At 40.1% G+C, this 23353-nt stretch overlaps 1 protein-coding gene and 1 pseudogene across 1 annotated transcript; both read left to right on the plus strand.

Moving 5' to 3' along the window:
• The first annotated feature begins 410 nt into the window (after nucleotides 1-410).
• Nucleotides 411-11566, plus strand: LOC147286280 (uncharacterized; annotated as a pseudogene).
• Nucleotides 11567-15851: 4285 nt separating this feature from the next.
• LOC147286281 (uncharacterized) lies at nucleotides 15852-16894 on the plus strand. The gene is made up of 2 exons (XM_086240733.1): nucleotides 15852-15976; nucleotides 16120-16894. The coding sequence occupies exons 1-2, from the start codon at nucleotides 15852-15854 to the stop codon at nucleotides 16892-16894; spliced, it is 900 nt and encodes a 299-aa protein (XP_086096859.1).
• The last annotated feature ends 6459 nt before the right edge of the window (nucleotides 16895-23353 follow it).

Consider the following 23353-nt stretch of genomic DNA (forward strand, 5'->3'; position numbering starts at 1 on the left):
CACAAAAGTGAGTGGCCGACAGGGCTGGCCCGCGCGTCAGAGAAAGCTGGACACCCCAGCGGGCCACGTGAAGCACATCTGATCCGACCGTTGGGGATCAACGGCTCCCCCCATGCACAATTTTTTTTTTCAAATATGGGCTGCAGCCGCGCGCATCAGGGCCGTCCATCAAGTAGTCATTGGTAATCCAACGGCTACAATAATTTGTCTGTTACAAATTCATTAAAAAATCATATTTATTCAATAAAAAAATCCATAAAAATTCTGAACAAATGCCAAAAAATCACAAAACAATTTATAAGGTCTAGTTTAACATTTTCTCTATAAATTGGTCATTCTCACCCCATATGTTCACTCACTCATCTATCTTTTGCATACTAAATTGTTGTAGAAAAATTTTATTTTCAATCATGGTCAATCCAAAGGGAAAGAATTGGTCCGCGGAGGAAGAGGTGGCTTTAGTTGTAGCTTGGATGCAACACTCTGAAGATTGTGAAATTGGCTCCAATCAAAGAAACATGGATTTTTGGCGCAAAGTGTACAATGAATTTATTCAGAATTGGCCTCAAGCCGTGGCTAATGGGCGATCAATTGGGGCGGCCAAAGCTCACTTCAAGAAGATAGGTCTCGCCACCTCGAAGTATCATAAATGTATCTTGGCGGCGGAACGAGCACGCACTAGCGGGCAAAGTCAAATTGATGTGGTGAGTTTTTTTGTTAATTAAAATTCAAATATTTTTGGACCAATTTGAATTATTTTTGTACTTAATAATTTGTACCAATATTTATTTTGTACTAATTTGAAATATTTTTGTACCATTTATACATTTGTTAATTTGTTTTCATTTTACTTAGGTGAGCTTTGCCAACGCACGATACCAAGCAACCCACCCGAGCAACCGTCCTTTTGGTTGGCACCATTGTTTTACCAGGATACAGCACTTTGTAAAGTGGCAACATGAATTGTCCGGTAGTCAAATCGAAGCTACCACCGAAGTCGACGACACCCCCACTGATGCCGATGTCGATGACTCGCAGGCTGAAGCGGTTCGATTGAGTGTGGATGAGGATGCTTCAGCCTTTCAACCACTTTCCAGTAGTCGCCCGAGGCCACCTGGCAGAAAAAAGTCAAAGAAGACCAGACACGATAATGCTTACTCTTCTCAAATTGTCGAGAGTATCAACACCCTTTGCCAACGCACGAAGTTGTTGTCTACTCAATGCGAGCAATTCATGAAAGAGCACCATGATCGAAAACAAAGGCAGGAAGACCTCATCATTATGGAAAAGGACCCCACCACCATGATCGGAGAACAACGAGCGTTTTGGGAGGCACAACAACGTGAAGTTATTGCAAGATGGAATTCAAGTGCTGCAAATCATGACACTTCAAGCTCTGGAGGGTACTATCCCTTTTCACTATTTGATTAATACTTCATTGTATTTTCAATTATGTTTGTCATCTACTTTATTTTTATTTGCGTTTCAATTATATTTGTCGTGTAGTTTTATGAATTTTAATAAAATATCTTATTCTTAAATGTCACTTTTCCAAGCTATGATCGAGCAAGCCTCAGATTCCTTTACATTTCCAAAATCATAAGATTTCGATTCGTTTACGTTTCTTATATGATAAGCTTCTGAGCAGTTTATGTTTCCAAGATAATAAGATTCTGATTATATTATATTTCACTTTTAATCTAGTCTGGTGGATCGTTATCTGTGATTTCACATGTACCTCTATAAATAACATGGCTAAACATACGCTTCAATCACACTAATTTTCAGGATGTCTTCCACTAACCATTTCGACGACTCAGATGATGAGATATTTCAGTTTCAAATAGAAATGTTTGATGTACAAATCACAAATCTCACAGTGTGTGCCATGCGTGTTGTAGCCGCTTATCAACTACTCAATGAAGAACCAAGACATGGAGGCACATCGAACCCACGACGCTATATATCTCGAGACCGAGAAGTTGGCCACAATCTTATCATGAAAAACTACTTCAACCATGACCCAACATTTTCTGGGTACTCGGCCGATGCCCCTAAGATATCAAAAGGCATGCAAAAAGGAAATGTAAGTGTTCAAAGTGCTAATCTGGAGACAATAAAGTGCAAATTGTTAAATTGGCTTGGGACAGATGAAGTTGTGGCAACTGGTGAAATTGCATCAAGGGATCCTAATGTAATGGTCCATCATGTGCCTCTTGGTCATGAGTGTTGGAAAGTTTGGGTGCATGATCTACTTGATGATGATGTGTCTTTGTATCGACCAACACGTGAGTGCCTTCTTCTTCGTGAAGCATTAGGAAGTACAATTGCATGGCCGATAAAGTACATCAAATTATGGTAGTCTTACATCTTACAGGTAATATCTTCCTAAATATTTCAGTTTAGAAAAATTCATTAAATATTTCAAGTAACATCTTACAGGTTTTGTTCTATGATGCTTTTCTCAAAAAATTTAGGAAAAATGGTTAATTTTGATGAATCTGACCTTATGGGACTCTTATAGATTTCTGTATTGCTACAATGAGATTTTTAATCGGCACTTCTGGGAATTGAAACTAGACTTAGTAATGGTCATTTTAAGACAAAAATAATGTAAATTGGAGCTGTATTGGATTTTTAATGAATTTTCTAAGTTGAACCTACTAGCAGAAATTAATTGTGCAGTTTGGGGAAAACTATGATTTTGTGAATTTGAATAAGAAGCGAAAACAGCACCCTTTTAAATGAAAGTTTTTATAAGTAAAGCTCAAAAGATTTTATTTTTGTTTTAAGGAATTCATACAAGATTATGGTTAAATTATGTAAAGGAAATTTGGGAATAACTACATCAATCAACTTTCAAAGTGAACATGTCAGTTTGGCTGGAGTTTTAGAAAACTTCTTTTCTTATTGCTTGTGCAGATTTTTGTCTGAAATCCTAGTTTATTGAGATTTGTATTGGCCAATTAACAATAAGAAGACACTATGGTCAAACACCCTAGGAGAACTTTGCAAATGAAGAAAGCTTCCAATCATATATTCAAATCCTTTTTTAATTGGCAGGAATGAAACTTTGGTTGCCCCAAGGGCTTTTGTTTGGTGCTAGAAGGCCTGCTGATTTGAATTAATTGGTTTGGTGCTAGACTGAGACTTTGCTTGTTTATTTTCCTTTAATTAGGTTATTGCAAGTGTGAAATCTGTTTAGAAGGAATGGTGTGAAAACTCTGGTTGGAAAGTAGAACCAGTTAGTTAATGTACTAATGTTGAGGACAACTTTTGAAATCTTTTTGAAGGAATGGTTGGATGTTGTTAAACCATTATCACGTTTGAATTAATGTGTCGTTGCTGAACTTACAAGGATTTGGATTGTTCAGTACACACATACTTTGTTTGTGAGGTTGATGTATATGGTTGATTATACAAATTAGTCTCGCTAACAGAAAAGAAAATGGCCAGACCAAGTACTCGGAATAAGGTTCACTTACTTTGATGAGATAATTGACAGAAATATAAAGGAATTTATAACCTTACATGTTAAAAATAAATTTATTTACACTCATATTTGTTAAGGAAAAGAATGAATAGAATAAGTACAGGTTATTTTGATACTTTTGGTGGATAACAATTATTTATGATTTTTTTTTTGTTACCATGACCAATTATTTATGATACTCAGTGTACCTTGGGTGTGTTATTTTACAGGATACATGTATGGATGTTAGTGTAACTTTGATGAAGATATCAGCACTCATGCAATTAACAAAGGTTTTATTTTTTGGTTATATTAATGATAAAAGGGAGTGTTTTTGTATTGCTTGTGGAATGATGTTAGAGATTGGATTTTGTTCCTTAATTGGGCTTGTTAAGTGTTGGGTCCTTAAATGTTTACATTTTAGGCCCTCTATCTTCATGTATTTAGTACTTAGTTCCTATATTTTATGTTATTTATTTGTGTTTTTCTCTTTTGTAGGTGGAAAGCCCATAGGAATTAAATGGTTGCAAATCAGCCCATTTTGAGCTTAAAAGAATATGTGCTGTTTAAAGGGAAACCCAAGATGAAGAGAGGGTCCAAGAGCATGAAGAAATGGAAGCCCAGCCCAAACCACATAGGAAGTGGCGTGGTTGCTAGAAGAAAAGGGCTGGCCGCACCTTGCAAGGCTTTCCTTTCCTAATTGGGCTCTAAAAATCAGATTTGATATAACCTGATTTATTTCATTTTAATTCCTGATTTATTGGAGGCCCATTAGGGGAGGAAATCAGCTACATGCAAGCCCATAGGGGTCAGCTACACCATGCGCAAGAGAGGGAAACCCTAGGGCCTTGCGCAAGTCACTTAAGCCCAAGAAGCCAAGCCCATGCCGCATCTTCCTAGCTTGGAAACCCTAGCTGGCCGCACATCCTTGCTCCCCAAAACCCTAGCTGCTGCACATCCTTATATATACATCTCTTTCTATCATTTTAGGGGTTCAGACACTTGGAAAAAATCAGAAAAGAGAGAGAGAGGGGCTGCTGGAGGCGTGAGCTCTCCTTGGGGTGTTTTCTCTTCTTCTTCTTCTTTTCTTGTAATTGTTAGATGAAAGACATGATTACGTGGCTGTTCTTGTTTTCTAGCATGAACTAATCACGTTTTCTAGGGCCTAGGATTCAGCCCTAGGCCGAATATTCAATGGATTGGTGATTTAGTTGCTGTTTATTTAATTCCATGGATTTGATGATTTTGATTTCACTTTTATCATTGTTCTCTATGTGTTTATAATCCTTGATTGATCACCTAGGGTTATTGCATCTAGAAATTAATCAATTTAGGGTGAGGACAACCAATCAGCCCCTAATACAAGTGATAAACAACTTAGGATTTAGTAATTGGCTGAATTCTAATTGTGTGAAATCAATACTGAAGCACCTAAGGTAGACGCCATGCCTTAGGGTTTTATTTGTATTCATAATCTCATTTGTGTGTTAATGGACCTTGCTGCGTTCTTAGGTAGATGCCATGCCTAGGTTGCATTTAGGGTACCAAACTAGGGTAGACGCCATGCACTAGTTTGTACATTTGGGGAATCATGCATTTCATGCTATGCCATAGGTGAATATGCGAATGCATTCATCAATAGGAATTAAAGATTTCAGAATTTGCACCATGACATTGAATAGGAGGTCTAGTGGTAAAGTCCTAGAGTCCTAGTATCATCTATCAATCTATTTTCACAAGATAACTTGCTGTTTCATACTCTTTGCTAGTTGCGCATTTTAGTCTTTAAAGTTAGGTTTAATTTGCTGTTTTCAAGTCATACAAACTCCCTCCCATTCGTGTGTGTGTGCGTGTGTTTCATTTCAAGTGAGCAGCTGCCCTAGGCGTGACAACTTGGGCAGCCACTTGTGTCTTATTTTCTTGTTTCTTTTTAGCATTTGGATTATCATTTAAAGATCAACAATAGTCCTCGTGGGATCGACCTTGCTTGCCATCTATATTATATATAGATTCGTGCACTGCGAGTATTAAAATTTAAAACGAACAGTTTTTGGCGCCGTTGCCGGGGACTAGATTTGATCTTTGTGACAATCTTAGTGCGTTCTTTTAGTGTTTTTATTTAGTGATTATTTGCTGTTTTCTTTTTCTTAATTTGTTTTCCCTTTGTCCTTGTTCGTGTGCCATGAGTCATAGTTGTAGGATTGTGTTTTGTTTTTCCTTTTTAACTTGTTTTGGTTTCTGATTTGGTTTTAGTTGTGCATCTGATTAGGAAGGTAAGTTTAAATTTAAATTCCTTGCCTTATTTGCATGATCTGATTTGGTGATTGATTCCTAATTAGTTTGGGCTAATTAATTTCCAAGTTAGGTAGGATTGCATCTAATTAGGGAATTTGAATTTGAATTGATTCTTGTTTTAGTTTTCTAAATTTGATAATTTCCTTTTTAGTTTATTCACTTTGATTAATTGATTTTCCTTTTCTGTTTTTATTTTTCGTTTTATTTTCTAATTTTTGTATTTATTTAGTTAAATAATTTACTTATTTCCAAAAAAAAAAAAAAAAAAAAAGTCTTGTTGTTCAATTGTGGTTCTAACGTGTTTGTCTCTTATTTTGTAGGTACTTGTGCATGTCCCAGCCAGATCCTAACAAGTCAATTGAGGACACTTATTTGGATGAGAGATTAGCCGAAATCAGATTGTTTTGTGAAAGGAGTAAGGCAGAACTAGTTCGAGCAGCAACACGTCTACCTTTGCCATCCCCTACACCGTCTCCTACATCTTCATCAAGCTCTCACCAATTTGAAAAAGTTATGGCCGAGGAAGACAATGTGGAACACATGGGGGATCTAGACATCCCGACCATCCCTGCTTCCCCTTCGAGCATTGCCTTGCCACCTGCTGCAAGAAATTATGAGCTCAAATCTTCTCACTTTAATATGCTACCCTCTTTTCATGGTTTACCTAGTGAAGATCCGCTAACTCACCTTAAAGATATATTTAATGCTGTGAGCTTTTTGCCCTTGACAGGTGTGAATGAGAATCAACTCAAGATGAGGGTGTTTCCTTACACTTTGAAGGATAAAGCTAAGTTTTGGCTGAATTCTTTGAAACCTGGATCACTGAGGACTTGGGATGAAATTGAGAAGAAGTTCCTAGAAAAGTTCTTTTCATCTCAAAAGACGGATATGCTGCGAGATAAGATTATGCAGTTTTCTCAACAAGATGAGTCATTCTCAGAGGCTTGGGAGCGTTTTAATACATTGCTACTTCAATGTCCACATCATGGACTTCCTTTGAACTTATTGATGCGCATATTTTATAAAGGACTAACCCTTGCGAGTAGGAATGCTGTGATTAATTTTTCAGGTGGTTCTATCAGGAATAAGACAGCCCAGGAAGCCTCTGACCTCTATGAAGAGATGGCAAGAGAAACAATGCATTCAGATACTAGAGGTAAGTGCGCTGGTGTTAATGAGGTCAATACTTCTAATAATCTTGCATCTAATGCGCAGATCGCTCGGCTGGAACGCAAGATGGATGTCATACTTGCCCTAAATCAGAAAGCTCCATCATTGGAGGTTTGCGCCATTTGTGCTACACCTGGACATGAAACGATTTCTTGCCCTCATGGTGCCGATTTTCCTGAGTTTGTGCAAGAACAGGCCAACATGCTGAACTCATATAATCAGAGGCCCAGGAATGATCCATTCTCTCCTACTTACAACCCAGGGTGGCGGAATCATCCCAATTTCAGGTGGAGTAATAACCAGAATCAGCAGCAGCCTCAAGGTTCATTTCCACAACATCAGGCACATCAGGGCTATCAACAACAACAGCCTCAGAAGAAGTCCTTGGAAGATTTGATTGCATCCATGGCTCAGAGCACACAGTCTTTCATTCAGAAGTCAGAGACACATATGCAGAAGACTGATAGGGCCATTGCGAATCTTGAGCAACAGATGGGCCAGTTAGCTACCGCACTGAATCAAAGAGAGCCAGGGAGACTTCCAGGGCAAGTGATCATTAACCCCAAGAACAATGAGCAGGTGAATGCAATTACTCTCAGAGGGGGTAAGATAGTTGGGAAAGAGGAGAAAGAAGTTGTGGAGGAAGGTGTCGAGTCAGAAGATGCACCTGAGATCATAGCCGAACCTGTTAAGGGTACCTTAGACTCTTCTGTGCAATCTTCAGGCAACCATGTGGTAGTTCCCAAGGGTTTTCCCTTACCTCAGGTACAATCTGACCCCTCTAAGTTGATTTCTATACATGCTCCTTTTCCTAGCAGGTTGCAGAAGGCTAAGAAAGAGGACCCTCTGAAGGGTGTTATGGAGATATTCAGGAAGGTGGAGATCAATATTCCCCTTCTAGATGCGATTAAGCAAGTGCCAAGGTATGCAAAGTTCCTCAAGGACTTGTGCACGAACAAGAGAAGGTTCAAAGAGTTCGAGACAGTGAAGGTCTCGGAGGAGGTTTCAGCAGTGCTTCAGAGGAAGCTACCTCCCAAGCTCAAGGACCCAGGCAGCTTCACTATCCCTTGTATCATTGGGGATTGTAGGTTTGAGAAAGCTCTCCTTGATTTAGGTGCTTCTGTGAATTTAATGCCATTTTCTGTGTATGAGACTCTGAATTTAGGTGAGCTGAAGGCGACCTCTGTGAGTATCCAGTTAGCTGATAGATCAGTTAAGTACCCCAGAGGAATTTTGGAAGATGTACTTGTGAGAGTAGATGGATTGATATTGCCGGCTGATTTCCTAGTTTTGGAAATGGAGGCCGTACCTATGTATGAGGCACAATTACCTTTGATACTTGGTCGTCCCTTTATGGCCACTGCAGGTACAAAAATTGATGTTCAACAGGGTACACTAACTATGAATGTGTAGGGACAGACCATTGAGTTCAGAGTGTTTGAGGCACTCAAACTACCCAGTGATGAGCACGAGTGCTTTAGGGTGGATGTTATGGATTTGGTTTGTCAACAGGTGTTTAATGTGACTTGTAGCAGTGATCCGTTGGATAGAGCTTTGATTCATAGCCCTATGGCTGTGCATGAGGATGAGCAGGTTGAGAACATTTTGGCTCACTTAGAGGCCGTACCCCGCTGTTCAGGTATGTATATTTCTGCTTTTGAGCCTTTACCTGTTTCTGATACAAAACTTGTACCCTCTGTGTTGCAGGCACCTAAGCTAGAGTTGAAGGATTTGCCTGAGCATCTGAAGTATGCTTATTTGGGTGAGGGAAGCACATTACCGGTGATCATTGCTTCCAACCTCAATGCAGAGGAAGAGGAGAAATTGTTGAGAGTGCTGAGAGAACACAAAACAGCAATTGGGTGGAGTATTGCAGATATCAAGGGAATCAGTCCCTCGAGGTGTATGCACAGGATATTGTTGGAGGATGGAGCTAAGCCGACTAGAGAGGCTCAGCGTAGACTCAACCCAGTGATGAAGGAAGTTGTGCTGAAGGAGGTGCTGAAGTTGCTAGATGTGGGTATTATTTATCCCATATCAGATAGCAAATGGGTGAGTCCGGTGCAGGTGGTTCCTAAGAAGTCTGGTGTTACAGTGGTCAGAAATGATGCAAATGAGCTGGTGCCAACTCGAGTACAGACAGGGTGGCGTGTCTGCATAGACTACAGGAAACTTAACTCAGGTACTCGGAAAGACCATTTCCCATTACCTTTTATTGATCAGATGTTGGAACGTCTTGCAGGTCATAGCCATTATTGCTTTCTAGATGGGTATTCAGGCTACAACCAGATAGCTATAGCCCCAGAGGACCAGGAGAAGACGACATTTACCTGTCCCTATGGCACTTTTGCCTACAGGCGCATGCCCTTTGGCTTGTGCAATGCTCCAGGTACTTTTCAGCGATGCATGATGAGCATTTTTTCGGATATGGTGGAGCATATAATAGAGGTATTTATGGATGACTTCAGTGTATTTGGTTCTTCTTATGATAAATGCCTACATAATCTTGCTTTGGTTTTAGAAAGATGCCAGGAATGCAATTTGGTTTTGAATTGGGAGAAGTGCCATTTTATGGTACAACAGGGTATTGTTCTTGGCCATGTCATATCCAGTAGAGGGATAGAGGTGGATAAGGCCAAGGTTGATCTGGTAAGTAATCTTCCACCACCTTTGACAGTTAAGGATGTGAGATCGTTTCTTGGTCATGCAGGTTTTTACAGGCGGTTCATTAAGGATTTTTCCCAGATAGCTCGGCCTTTGAGTAGATTGTTGGCCAAGGAGGTGCCGTTTGAATTCAATGAGGAATGTCTAGCCGCATTTAATAGATTGAAGACTCTTCTCACATCAGCTCCAGTCATTATGCCTCCTGATTGGAGTTTGCCATTTGAGCTGATGTGCGATGCTTCTGATTATGCTGTGGGAGCTGTGTTAGGGCAGAGAGTGAACAAGATACCACATGTTATCTACTATGCCAGTCGGACTCTCAACGATGCCCAGCTGAATTATTCCACCACAGAGAAGGAGCTTTTGGCTGTCATTTTTGCTTTAGAAAAATTCAGGTCATATCTGATTGGAACTAAAGTGATTGTGTTTTCTGATCATGCAGCGCTTAGGTACCTTCTACAGAAGAAAGATGCGAAGCCCAGGCTGATTAGATGGATTTTGTTGCTTCAGGAGTTTGACCTAGAGATCAAAGATAAGAAGGGCTCAGAGAATGTGGTGGCGGATCACCTTAGTCGATTGGTGCACAGTTCTACTGCAGAGGAGGACATCCTCCCTCTGAATGAGCGATTCCCAGATGAGCAGTTGTTCTGATTGTCTGTTTATGTTCCTTGGTACTCTGATATTGTTAATTATATTGTTACAGGAGAACTTCCAGGTGATATACAGAGAGCTCAGAAGGAGAAGCTCATCAGCACGGTTAAGTACTATATATGGGATGATCCATATCTATTTAAGTGGTGCCCCGACCAGATCATCAGAAGGTGTGTGCCAGAATCTGAGTTTCAGTCTATACTAACTTTTTGCCATTCTGATGCATGTGGAGGACATGGTGGAGCAAAGAAGACGGCCCTAAAAGTGTTGCAGTGTGGTTTTTACTGGCCTAGTTTGTTCAAGGATGCTTATACATTCTGTACCACTTGTGATAGGTGCCAAAAGTTGGGTAACATTTCTTCACAAAATCAAATGCCTCTTAACCCCATTCTTATTGTTGAGATTTTTGATGTCTGGGGCATTGATTTCATGGGCCCATTTCCTTCTTCCAAGGGTTATTTGTATATCTTGCTTGCGGTTGATTATGTGTCGAAATGGGTGGAAGCAATTCCATCCAAGACTAATGATTCTAGAGTTGTCCTCAGATTTCTTAAGGATCATATTTTTGCAAGATTTGGCGCTCCCAGAGCTATTATTAGTGATGGAGGATCTCACTTCAACAACAGGTTATTTGCGGCCTTGCTGAGCAAATATAGTATCAAGCATAAGGTTTCTACACCTTATCACCCCCAGACCAGTGGACAGGCTGAGATCTGTAATAGGGAAATTAAGCAAATTTTGGAGAAGACTGTGAGCCCCTCCCTGAAAGATTGGTCAGATCGCCTCTTAGATGCTCTATGGGCTTATCGTACAGCGTATAAGACTCCCATTGGTATGTCCCCGTACAGGTTGGTTTTTGGTAAGCCATGTCATTTACCTGTTGAATTAGAGCATAAAGCATATTGGGCTATTAAACATTTCAATTTTAAGATGAACGAGGCAGGTGACCATAGGAAGCTACAATTGAGTGAGTTGGAAGAACTCAGGAATGAGGCTTATGAGAGTTCTAGGATTTACAAAGACAAGACTAAGGCCTACCATGACAAGGCCATTTTGAGGAAACATTTCGAAGTGGGTCAGAAAGTCTTGCTTTACAATTCTCGCCTCAGACTCTTTCCAGGTAAACTTCGTTCTCGATGGTATGGTCCATTTACTGTTACTAATGTTTACCCTCATGGTGCAGTCGAGGTCTGCAATACAAAGACAAAGAATACATTCAAGGTGAATGGCCATCGGCTTAAGCATTACTTGGAGGCTAATATGGAGCGTTCGGAGGAGAACATGCTCTTGGAGGATCCTGTTCCATTAGCGTGATGTACTGCCAAGTCTGGCTGAAGACTCTAAACTTAGCGCTGATTGGGAGGCAACCCAACATTTGGAGAGAAGAAACATTGCCCTATGGCTGTTTGCATGGATATCAGGGAGTTCTTAACCTTGTGCTTTCCTTTAGTTTTTTTTGTTGGTGGTCTGTTTTTAAGTCATTAGAGTATTTGTCTTCCTAACTTGAATGATTCATTGCATGCTTAGTTCGAAACATTGAGGACAATGTTTCATTTAAGTTTGGGGGAAGAGTTTTAGGTTTAGGTTTTGAGATTTTCGTTCAAATTTTTGAAAAATACCAAAAATATTTTTGTTTTTGTGTCTTTTAGGTTCCTGTCCACCACTATGATGAATTGCAAATGCTTTGATCTTGCATACTTTGGTCGAATTGATGAAACCAGTTCTTTTGATTATTCTTTTGACATATAACTCATTTTGAGCATATTTGAGCTATCTTTGTGTGGATTACAATGCTGGAATAGTTTAGACTGAAAATGATTGCATGCTTGTATGATCTAGGCTTCTAGTGAACTTATATACCCCTTGTGAGATTCGAGCTTTAATTCTTCTGTTTTGAGGGTTATATGCTAATACTCCATACGTTCATTGAATATCTAGAGTTTGCATGATCTCATTATCTTTCACTTGATCAAATGCTTGAAATGTGCATCATTTTAAATCAAATGATAGAACTTCCATCTCAATTTAATTGAAGCATGTTGTAACTACATGGAACCTAGGAAATGATTTAGGCCTTCTTTGTCTCGTTTGTGCCATTCTAGCCATCCTTTTTGTGTTCACTTATACCCCTAGTTGCCTTGTTGAGCCTTGTCAGCCTTTTTGTTTCTTAACCATGTTACCCGTGCCAGCCCCTAGTTTGGGGGAAGTACCTTTCTGTTGTGTGTATCTACCCATACTTAAGGGATTGTAGAGAACTGGTTTAGGATAATTGTTCATTTGTGTGCAAGGCTTGGGAATAATGTGGAAAAGAAAAGAAAAGGAATTGAATATGTTGCCGTGCCCAAAAGAAAATAGAATAAAAAAAAAAAAAAAAAAAAAAAAAAAAAAAAAAAAAAAAAAAAAGAAAGTAAAAAGGGTAGCCATGTGTATCACAAGGGTGAAAATTCAAGAATGCAAGCCTAGTTGCCAAAGTGTATAAGAATGAAATGACAACGTAAAACCTGATTCTCTATGGTTCCCTTAAGTCTTTGTGTTTTCCATACCTTTCTTGTTAAAACCCTTCACCGTTAGCCCCATTACAACCCATATGTAAAAGTCCTATATGATCTTAGGTGAAGTGTAGTCTTAATGTGGAGATTAGATGAGATGGAAGCATATTGTATTTTGATTTGATTTCAGGTATTTGGTATCTTTCATGAGATCATTATTCTTTCACTTGTGCTTTCATTCTTACATATATGTGAGTAATTTGAATTTGTATGCATAAACTCGCTCACATATGCCTTTTGAGGGAATCACTATTTAACCAATATCTCAGTGCTTTATTTGTGAGTGACTATCTTTGTGAGAATTGAAGTGACACTAGTTGCTTATGATTACTCAAGTTGCTTGAAAGTTCAGATTGAAAACTATGTTGATATTGTCTTACGCACATGATGCTTTAACCTTGTTGATTGTGAGTTAATGTTGGCATTTGGTAATCTCTGGAACTAGTATGTAATCTATTTGATTGAGTTATGAATGATCAAGCATACCCGAGATTTTTGGTGGACGGTTGGGTTGTTTTTAGAGTCTTAGTGTAGTTTTTGTTTTCTTTTGCTAGGGACTAGCAAATGTTAAGTTTGGGGGAATTTGTTGGGTCCTTAAATGTTTACATTTTAGGCCCTCTATCTTCATGTATTTAGTACTTAGTTCCTATATTTTATGTTATTTATTTGTGTTTTTCTCTTTTGTAGGTGGAAAGCCCATAGGAATTAAATGGTTGCAAATCAGCCCATTTTGAGCTTAAAAGAATATGTGCTGTTTAAAGGGAAACCCAAGATGAAGAGAGGGTCCAAGAGCATGAAGAAATGGAAGCCCAGCCCAAACCACATAGGAAGTGGCGTGGTTGCTAGAAGAAAAGGGCTGGCCGCACCTTGCAAGGCTTTCCTTTCCTAATTGGGCTCTAAAAATCAGATTTGATATAACCTGATTTATTTCATTTTAATTCCTGATTTATTGGAGGCCCATTAGGGGAGGAAATCAGCTACATGCAAGCCCATAGGGGTCAGCTACACCATGCGCAAGAGAGGGAAACCCTAGGGCCTTGCGCAAGTCACTTAAGCCCAAGAAGCCAAGCCCATGCCGCATCTTCCTAGCTTGGAAACCCTAGCTGGCCGCACATCCTTGCTCCCCAAAACCCTAGCTGCTGCACATCCTTATATATACATCTCTTTCTATCATTTTAGGGGTTCAGACACTTGGAAAAAATCAGAAAAGAGAGAGAGAGGGGCTGCTGGAGGCGTGAGCTCTCCTTGGGGTGTTTTCTCTTCTTCTTCTTCTTTTCTTGTAATTGTTAGATGAAAGACATGATTACGTGGCTGTTCTTGTTTTCTAGCATGAACTAATCACGTTTTCTAGGGCCTAGGATTCAGCCCTAGGCCGAATATTCAATGGATTGGTGATTTAGTTGCTGTTTATTTAATTCCATGGATTTGATGATTTTGATTTCACTTTTATCATTGTTCTCTATGTGTTTATAATCCTTGATTAATCACCTAGGGTTATTGCATCTAGAAATTAATCAATTTAGGGTGAGGACAACCAATCAGCCCCTAATACAAGTGATAAACAACTTAGGATTTAGTAATTGGCTGAATTCTAATTGTGTGAAATCAATACTAAAGCACCTAAGGTAGACGCCATGCCTTAGGGTTTTATTTGTATTCATAATCTCATTTGTGTGTTAATGGACCTTGCTGCGTTCTTAGGTAGATGCCATGCCTAGGTTGCATTTAGGGTACCAAACTAGGGTAGACGCCATGCACTAGTTTGTACATTTGGGGAATCATGCATTTCATGCTATGCCATAGGTGAATATGCGAATGCATTCATCAATAGGAATTAAAGATTTCAGAATTTGCACCATGACATTGAATAGGAGGTCTAGTGGTAAAGTCCTAGAGTCCTAGTATCATCTATCAATCTATTTTCACAAGATAACTTGCTGTTTCATACTCTTTGCTAGTTGCGCATTTTAGTCTTTAAAGTTAGGTTTAATTTGCTGTTTTCAAGTCATACAAACTCCCTCCCATTCGTGTGTGTGTGCGTGTGTTTCATTTCAAGTGAGCAGCTGCCCTAGGCGTGACAACTTGGGCAGCCACTTGTGTCTTATTTTCTTGTTTCTTTTTAGCATTTGGATTATCATTTAAAGATCAACAATAGTCCTCGTGGGATCGACCTTGCTTGCCATCTATATTATATATAGATTCGTGCACTACGAGTATTAAAATTTAAAACGAACATTAAGTGATTTATATGCATTATTAAGGGTGGAATTGGTTCGGTTACCGAACCAATTGGCCAGAGCTGCATGCCGAATCGACGACGAAGGAATGGCACAGATGGGAACTGCCGCAGAACCAACGGTTGTCAGTTCCCAACTTTTTGGGTTCTGTTGAGTTTGATCAACAATGTTTGGCGGTTTGGTTATTGGGTGTTTCGAGGGGGGATATCTAAATTGTTTCTGATCCCGATCTTGGCGATGTGGTTCGCTTGGAATCCAGGTTGGGGGAACTCACACTCTAGAAACTGAACGATTCAAATTATGAGATTACATTAAATGATGAGCCCAAAAGAGTGTTTGGTTTCTTATTAATTTATTAACTAATTAGTATGTGACATTTATTTTTAAATGTAACTCATCGAATTGTTAGATTAGTCTAACAAAGCAGGATGCTTTTTTTTTTTTAATTAATCAACAACTATCGTTCATAAAATTGATCTACTTCAACATGCAAATAGGAGACTTAATTTTCTAATTTATATGGTTTCATCTATTATTATGCATAATAATTAGTTCATAATTAATTCATCGAAATCATGTGGCAAAAATTTCATTAAAGCTTGTAAAGCATAACTCATAAAAAATTTCATATTTGGATCCTTTACTAATCTTTATGCCTTGGCCCCCTAGTTTGTATTCATTGTGTTTATAAAAGAATATGTACTCCAATTTCTCTCAAAACACAAAATATAGCTTGTCAATTGACCTTGTACTCTTGTCAATGATACCATTAATGGCGCACAAACGCTCCTAGGTTCAATCTACCTTAAATTTATGTGGAATAATAGTAGATGTTGTGCTATCTTACCAGATGGTAAAGATACCTTTAACACAGCTGATATCTGTGTTAAAGGTACCTTAAACCCTTGGGAGCTACTAAGTCTGGAAGGTAATTTAAGGTATCTGTTAGTTTGGGTACCTTTAACATATCTGTTAGGGCGAGCTGATGTAAGGGGCTCGCCCTAACACAGATTGTACCCTTACCTCAGGTACAATCTGACCCTTCTAAGTTGATTTCTTTACATGCTCCTTTTCCTAGCAGGTTGCGGAAAGCTAAGAAAGAGGACCCTTTAAAGGGTGTTATGGAGATATTTAGGAAGGTGGAGATCAATATTCCCCTTCTAGATCCGATTAAGCAAGTGCCCAGGTATGCAAAGTTCCTCAAGAACTTGTGCACGAACAAGAGGAGGTTCAAGGAGTTCGAGACAGTGAAGGTCTCTGAGAAGGTTTTAGCAGTGCTTCAGAGGAAGCTACCTCCCAAGCTCAAGGACCCAGGCAGCTTCACTATCCCTTGTATCATTGGGGATCGCAGGTTTGAGAAAGCTCTCCTTGATTTAGGTGCTTCTGTGAATTTAATGCCATTTTCTGTGTATGAGACTCTGAATTTAGGTGAGCTGAAGGCGACCTCTGTGACTATTCAGTTAGCTGATAGATCAGTTAAGTTCCCTAGAGGAATTTTGGAGGATGTACTTGTGAGAGTAGATGGATTGATATTACCGGCTGATTTCCTAGTTTTGGAAATGGAGGCTGCACCTATGTATGAGGCACAGTTACCCTTGATACTTGGTCGTCCCTTTATGGCCACTGCAGGTACAAAAATTGATGTTCAACAGGGTACACTAACTATGAATGTGCAAGGACAGACCATTGAGTTCAGAGTGTTTGAGCCACTCAAACTACCTAGTGATGAGCATGAGTGCTTTAGGGTGGATGTTATGGACTTGGTTTGTCAACAGCTGTTTAATGTGAGTTGCAGCAGTGATCTGTTGGATAGGGCTTTGATTCATAGCCCTATGGCTGTGCATGAGGATGAGTAGGTTGAGAGCATTTTGGCTTACTTAAAGGCCGTACCCCGTTGTTCAGGTATGTATATTTCTGCTTTTGAGCCTTTACTTGTTTCTGATACAAAACTTGTACCCTCTGTGTTGCAGGCACCTAAGCTAGAGATGAAGGATTTGCCTGAGCATCTGAAGCATGCATATTTGGGTGAGGGAAGCACATTACTTGTGATCATTGCTTCCAACCTCAATGCAGAGGAAGAGGAGAAATTGTTGAGAGTGCTGAGAGAGCACAAAACAGCGATTGGGTGGAGTATTGCAGATATCAAGGGGATCAGTCCTTCGAGGAGTATGCACAAGATATTGTTGAAGGATGGAGCCAAGCCGACTAGAGAGGCTCAGCGTAGACTCAACCGACTGATGAAGGAAGTTGTGCTGAAGGAGGTGCCGTTTGAGTTCAATGAGGAGTGTATGGTCGCATTTAACAGATTGAAGACCCTTCTCACATCAGCTCCAGTCATTATGCCTCTTGATTGGAGTTTGCCATTTAAGCTGATGTGCGATGCTTCTGATTATGTTGTAGGAGCTGTGTTAGGGCAGAGAGTGAACAAGATACCACATGTTATCTACTACGCCAGTCGGACTCTCAACGATGCCCAGCTGAATTATTCCACTACAGAGAAGGAGCTTTTGGCTGTTATTTTTGTTTTAGAGAAATTCAGGTCATATCTGATTGGAACTAAAGTGATTGTGTTTTCGGATCATGCAGCTCTTAGGTACTTTCTACAGAAGAAAGATGCGAAGCCCAGGCTAATTAGATGGATTTTGCTGCTCCAAAGTTTGACATAGAGATCAAGGATAAGAAGGGCTCAGAGAATGTGGTGGCGGATCACCTTAGCCGATTGGTGCACAGTTCTACTACAAAGGAGGACATCCTCTGTAACGCCCCGAACCTCGGGCCCATAAAAACACTGAAACATCAACCTTGTAAATTTGTTTTCACTTTCCTTTGAGCCATGCACATAAATATAATAAATAAATTTCTTTCAAATAAAACATTTATGTAAAACCTCTGTATAAAAACATTTTAAACAAAACAAAATGGGTCCCACTGCCTCGACTTCTCCTCACTGCCTCCTCAACCTGCTTAACCTACAAAACACAAACCCTGCACCACAACCATGGTGTACCGGGTCATTCAAACAAACAACCCGGTAAGCTCACTAGAGCTCGTTTGAGTGAAATAACTTAAACAATAATCCTCAATAATTCTTCAATTTCCAAACTCAATAACAATCCACAAAGAAAAATCCATAAATACTCAATCAATAATAATTTCATCGCCAAATCACCCAAGCATCAAGATAAAACATAATTCCTCAAATTCACGTCAAATCCCACCAATAATGATAATAATAATCATTCTGTAATTCAAATGCCTAAACGTCAACTATTAACCTCAACAACAATCATTCACATCCTAACCCATAATCTCAATGCATAATCATCCTCGTTCTCAATCTCAAACATTCAAGCCTAGACTTTACCAAGTCCTAGCCAAACCAAGTCTTAGCAAACAAATGCAACACGCAAGCAAAGCAACAATTCAACTATCTAATTTCACCCACGTCGCTATTTGGAAACCTCCAGCTTTAAAACTATTTTCAAAATCTCTTCTTTCAAATCCACTTTTGTTAAATGTTTTCTTAGAACAAAATAAACAATTATCTCATTCTAAGTATACTCGCAAGTGCACGAATCGCACCAGTAGCAAAGCGTACAAGCACGAGGTCGATCCCACAGGGAATGATAAATAAACAACAAATCAATGCAATTAATCACTAGAATAACTAAATGGGGGGTTTTGGAAGATGGAAACACACGCACACATCACCACACGCACACACCCTTTATTCTATCTTGCAATGCCTAGTTTTCAGTTTCAAATCAGATAAGCATGCAATAACCATCCAAGGCTAATGACAGTTAATTTGAACACAACATATTAAAGTTTGACTGCTAAAAAGGTTTGGCTAGTTACTTTCTCGCAATTGTTCTCCTAATGCATAAACTAAGAGCTTCTTGAGCCTTCCTTAGCCAGTTAACCTACATATTCCCTAGTTCAAGCTAAGGCAGCTGTTACCCATGCAGGAGTCATTAAGTTTTATGAGAACGTCAAACATGCACAACATATAAGCTTTGACTATTTCCTTATAGAGGTCGCCCAACCCCACTACCAAGAATAATCCCTTATTCCCTTGTTACTTGTGGTTTAGTGTCTTTGACTATTTCACAGCTAAACCTAACAAATAAACTAGATGCAATTACCCTAAGGTGGCCAGTCAAAGGATGCAAACAACTAGTGACGGGTTCTAATAGATAGTGGAAATTTAATACATGCAAACATCAAACCAACAGACCAAGAGACGGATAAACGATTTGTTAGAACATGCAAATCCATTAATCGACCTACGACTAACATGCAAGATAGAATAACTAACCAACATACTTAAATTAAATAAATAAAAACAGCAACAATAATGAAATCCCAATTCATGCTTACAATTAAATTAGAAACACAAAACGCACAAAATTAAAGGCATAAACTAAACAACTACATTAAATTGCATGAATTAAATGAAATCAGAACCTTACACTAAATAAAATCAGAATTATAAACTAAATGAATTCAGAAACATAAACCAACATAAAATCAGAATTCTAGAAGGAAAAAGAAAACAAAAATCAGAGATGCAAACACAAGGGTGGCTGCGGCAAGGACGGAGGAAGAAGGAGGCACCTAGCTGTTGATGTGTTTTCTTAGAATAAAATAAACAATTATCTCATTCTAAGTTTACTCGCAAGTGCACGAATCGCATCAGTAGCAAAGCGTACAAGCACGAGGTCGATCCCACAGGGAATGGTTAATATACAACAAATCAGTGCGAATAATCACTAGAATAACTAAATGGGGGGTTTTGAAAGATGGAAACACACGCACACATCACCACACGCACACACACTTTATTCTATCTTGCAATGTTAATTTTCAGTCTCAAATCAGATAAGCATGCAATAACCATCCAAGGCTAATGACAGTTAATTTGAACACGACATATTAAAGTTTGACAGCTAAAAAGGTTTGGCTAGTTACTTTCTCGCCATTGTTCTCCTAATGCATAAACTAAGAGCTTCTTGGGCCTTCCTTAGCTAGTTAACCTACATGTTCCCTAGTTCAAGCTAAGGCAGCTGTTACCCATGCAGGAGTCATTAAGTTTTATGAGAACGTCAAACATGCACAACATATAAGCTTTGACTATTTCCTTATAGAGGTCGCCCAACCCCACTACCAAGAATAATCCCTTATTCCCTTGTTACTTGTGGTTTAGTGTCTTTGACTATTTCACAGCTAAACCTAACAGATAAACTAGATGCAATTACCCTAAGGTGGCCAGTCAAAGGATGCAAACAACTAGTGACGGGGGTTTTAATAGATAGTGGAAATTTAATATGTGCAAACATCAAACTAACAGACCAAGAGACGGATAAACGATTTGTTAGAACATGCAAATCCATTAATCAACCTACAACTAACATGCAAGATAGAATAACTAACCTACATAATTAAATACAATAAATAAAAGAAAACAGCAACAAATAAATGAAATCCCAATTCATGATTGCTAACGGAAATCAGAAACGCAAACTGAACAAACTTAGAAGCATAAACTAACAACTAATTTAAAGTGCATAAACTAAATGAAATCAGAAACGTAAAGTACACAAGATTAAATGCATAAACTTATTAAAATCTGAAACATGCATTAAACAAAACCAAAGCTATAAACTAATTGAATTCAGCAACTTAAATAAAATCAGAACCAAAGCTATAAAAGAAATAAAGAGACAACTAAATAAAACAGCAAATTAATTAAATGAAATCAGTAACACAATCCAACAATAAGAATAAAAACTAGAATGAAAAGGAAAACAAAAATCAGAGGTGCAACAATTGGGGGCTGCGGCAAGGAGAGAAGAAGAAGGAGGCACCTAGCACAAGCAATTGGCTCACGGCAAGGTGAGCTTGGGCTTGCGGCAGCAGGTGATCCTTCCCTCTCAATGTCACGCCACCCTCTCTCTAAACCTCTCTCTGAAATTGGCTCACCTTACAAGAAAATAAAAGTCTCAAACTAAAACCCTAAAACAGAAAAATAAAACTAAGAGGGAGAGAGTGATTTCGGCTGGAGTGTGGGTGAAAGAATGAATGCCTAAAAGTCTGAATGGAGGGGGTTTAAATAGGAGAAGCTTTCCTTGAGAGGCAAGGAAAGCAAGTTGCGGCTGGCTAGGGTTTGCTCTCCTAGTGCCTTGCGGCTTCAGCTAGGGCCAGCTGATCAGGCCTTGCGTGTTGGGCTGCTTGGGTTTGGGCTTGAGTGGCTCACGCCTAGCCTAGCTAGGGTCCCTCCTTGGCGCATGGGCTGGTAGTCTTGGGCTTTGGGCTTGCATGTTGGGCTTCCATGTTGGGCTTCAGTAGCTTGCACAAGATGGGCTAGGGTTTCACTCCATGGGCTTCCATCTTGGGCTTGTCACCTTTGGGCTTGCGCATGGCCTCTTCCTTGCTAGGGTTTGCATGGCATGCATGCGCATGCATGGGCTGCCATCTTCCTCCTTGCGTGTGGCTTTTGGGCTGCTAGGGTTTGGGCCCATGCATGTGCATGCATGGCCCACTTGGTTCGGCATCCCTAGGGCCCATGGGCCCTCCACTTTTGACTTCCCATTTTGCCCCTCATTTCCATTTGAATTCAAATTCATTTCTTCCCTCCATTCATTTCCATGGATTTCCACCACCTTCTGGAAGCTTCTGGAACCTTGAAAAACATTTCCTGGTGCAACTAGGATTTCTTGAAAATGAGAGATTCCTTATCCATTTCGACTTCTCGTAATGACCATATTGCCCCTGGGGTCTCCTAGTGTCACTAGGACTCCTTTCCCTAATTGGGTTAGGTTTCCTAGTTCAACCAGGATTTCCTGTTCGGATCAGGATTTCACATTTCTGGCTCCGCAATGATGGTTCTGGACTTGATGTTTCCTAGTGTGACTAGGAATCCTCATTTGACTAGGATTTCTGCACTTTTCCTGGTTTGACCAGGATTTCACTCGTTTTCCTGGTTTGACCAGGAATTGTCCCAAAATGGCTCCATTTGCTTCTTTTTCTCATTTCTGCTTCATTTGACCTGAAAACACAAAAACAAGACAAGAAACACAAAATAGCGAGTTCTAACACTCTAGGTTAAGGAATTAGTATCATAAAGTGATGCAAAATGCACACTCATCACTAGCAAGCAATTGGCTCACGGCTATGGTGAGCTAGGGCTTGCGGCAAGGGCTGGTTCCTTCTCCCTCTCACTTGTTACGCCACCTCCTCTCTCTAAGTCCCTATGAATTCGGCTCCCCCTCTCACTTTTATTTTTTGAAAACTAAAACCTAAAACAGAAAAATAAACTAGGAACTAGGAGAATTCGGCTGGTGCAAAAAGTGTGATGTCAGGTCCCTAGGGTTCTGAATTAAGGGGATATAAATAGAGGTGCAATCCTTGAGAGGCAAGGAAAAGGTGACTTGCGGCTGCTAGGGTTTCTTCTCCTTGTAGCTTGCGGCATCAGCTAGGGTTTCTAGCAATGGGCTTGCGGCAAGGGCTTGTCCTCTTGGGCTTAAGTGGCGCATGCAAGTCAGCGAGGCCTCCCTCCCTTGCGCATGGGCTGCTGGTCTTGGACCTTGATGTGCATTGGGCTCACATGTGTTGGGCTGAAGTGGCTTGCACAAGATGGGCTACGGTTTCACTCCATGGGCTTCCACCTTGGGCTTGCATCTTGGGCTTGCGTATGGGCTCCTTGGGTGCTAGGGTTTGCATGGGATGCATGCACATGCATGGGCCCAAACCCTAGCAGCCCAAAGTCTATGCGTAAGGAGCAAGATGGCAGCCCATGCATGCGCATGCATGCCATGCAAACCCTAGCAGCCAAGGAGCCCATGCGCAAGCCCAAGATGCAAGCCCAAGGTGGAAGCCCATGGAGTGAAACCCTAGCCCATCTTGTGCAAGCCACTTCAGCCCAACACATGTGAGCCCAATGCACATCAAGGTCCAAGACCAGCAGCCCATGCGCAAGGAGGGAGGCCTAGCTGACTTGCATGCACCACTTAAGCCCAAGAGTACAAGCCCTTGCCGCAAGCCCATTGCTAGAAACCCTAGCTGATGCCGCAAGCTACAAGGAGAAGAAACCCTCGCAGCCGCATGTCACCTCTTCCTTGCCTCTCAAGGATTGCACCTCTATATATATCCCCTTAATTCAAAACCCTAGGGACGGCACTTCATACTTTTTACACTCCAGCCGAAATTCCCCTTGCCTACTAGTTTATTTTCTGTTTTAGGATTTTAATTTCAGTTTTGAGTTTTGTTCTTGTGAGGGCTAGCCGAAGGTTGAGAGAGAGATAGGAGTTGCGTGG

This window comes from Dryas octopetala, chromosome 4 (assembly GCF_963921425.1).
Source record: "Dryas octopetala chromosome 4, drDryOcto1.1, whole genome shotgun sequence".
Classification (NCBI taxonomy): domain Eukaryota; kingdom Viridiplantae; phylum Streptophyta; class Magnoliopsida; order Rosales; family Rosaceae; genus Dryas; species Dryas octopetala.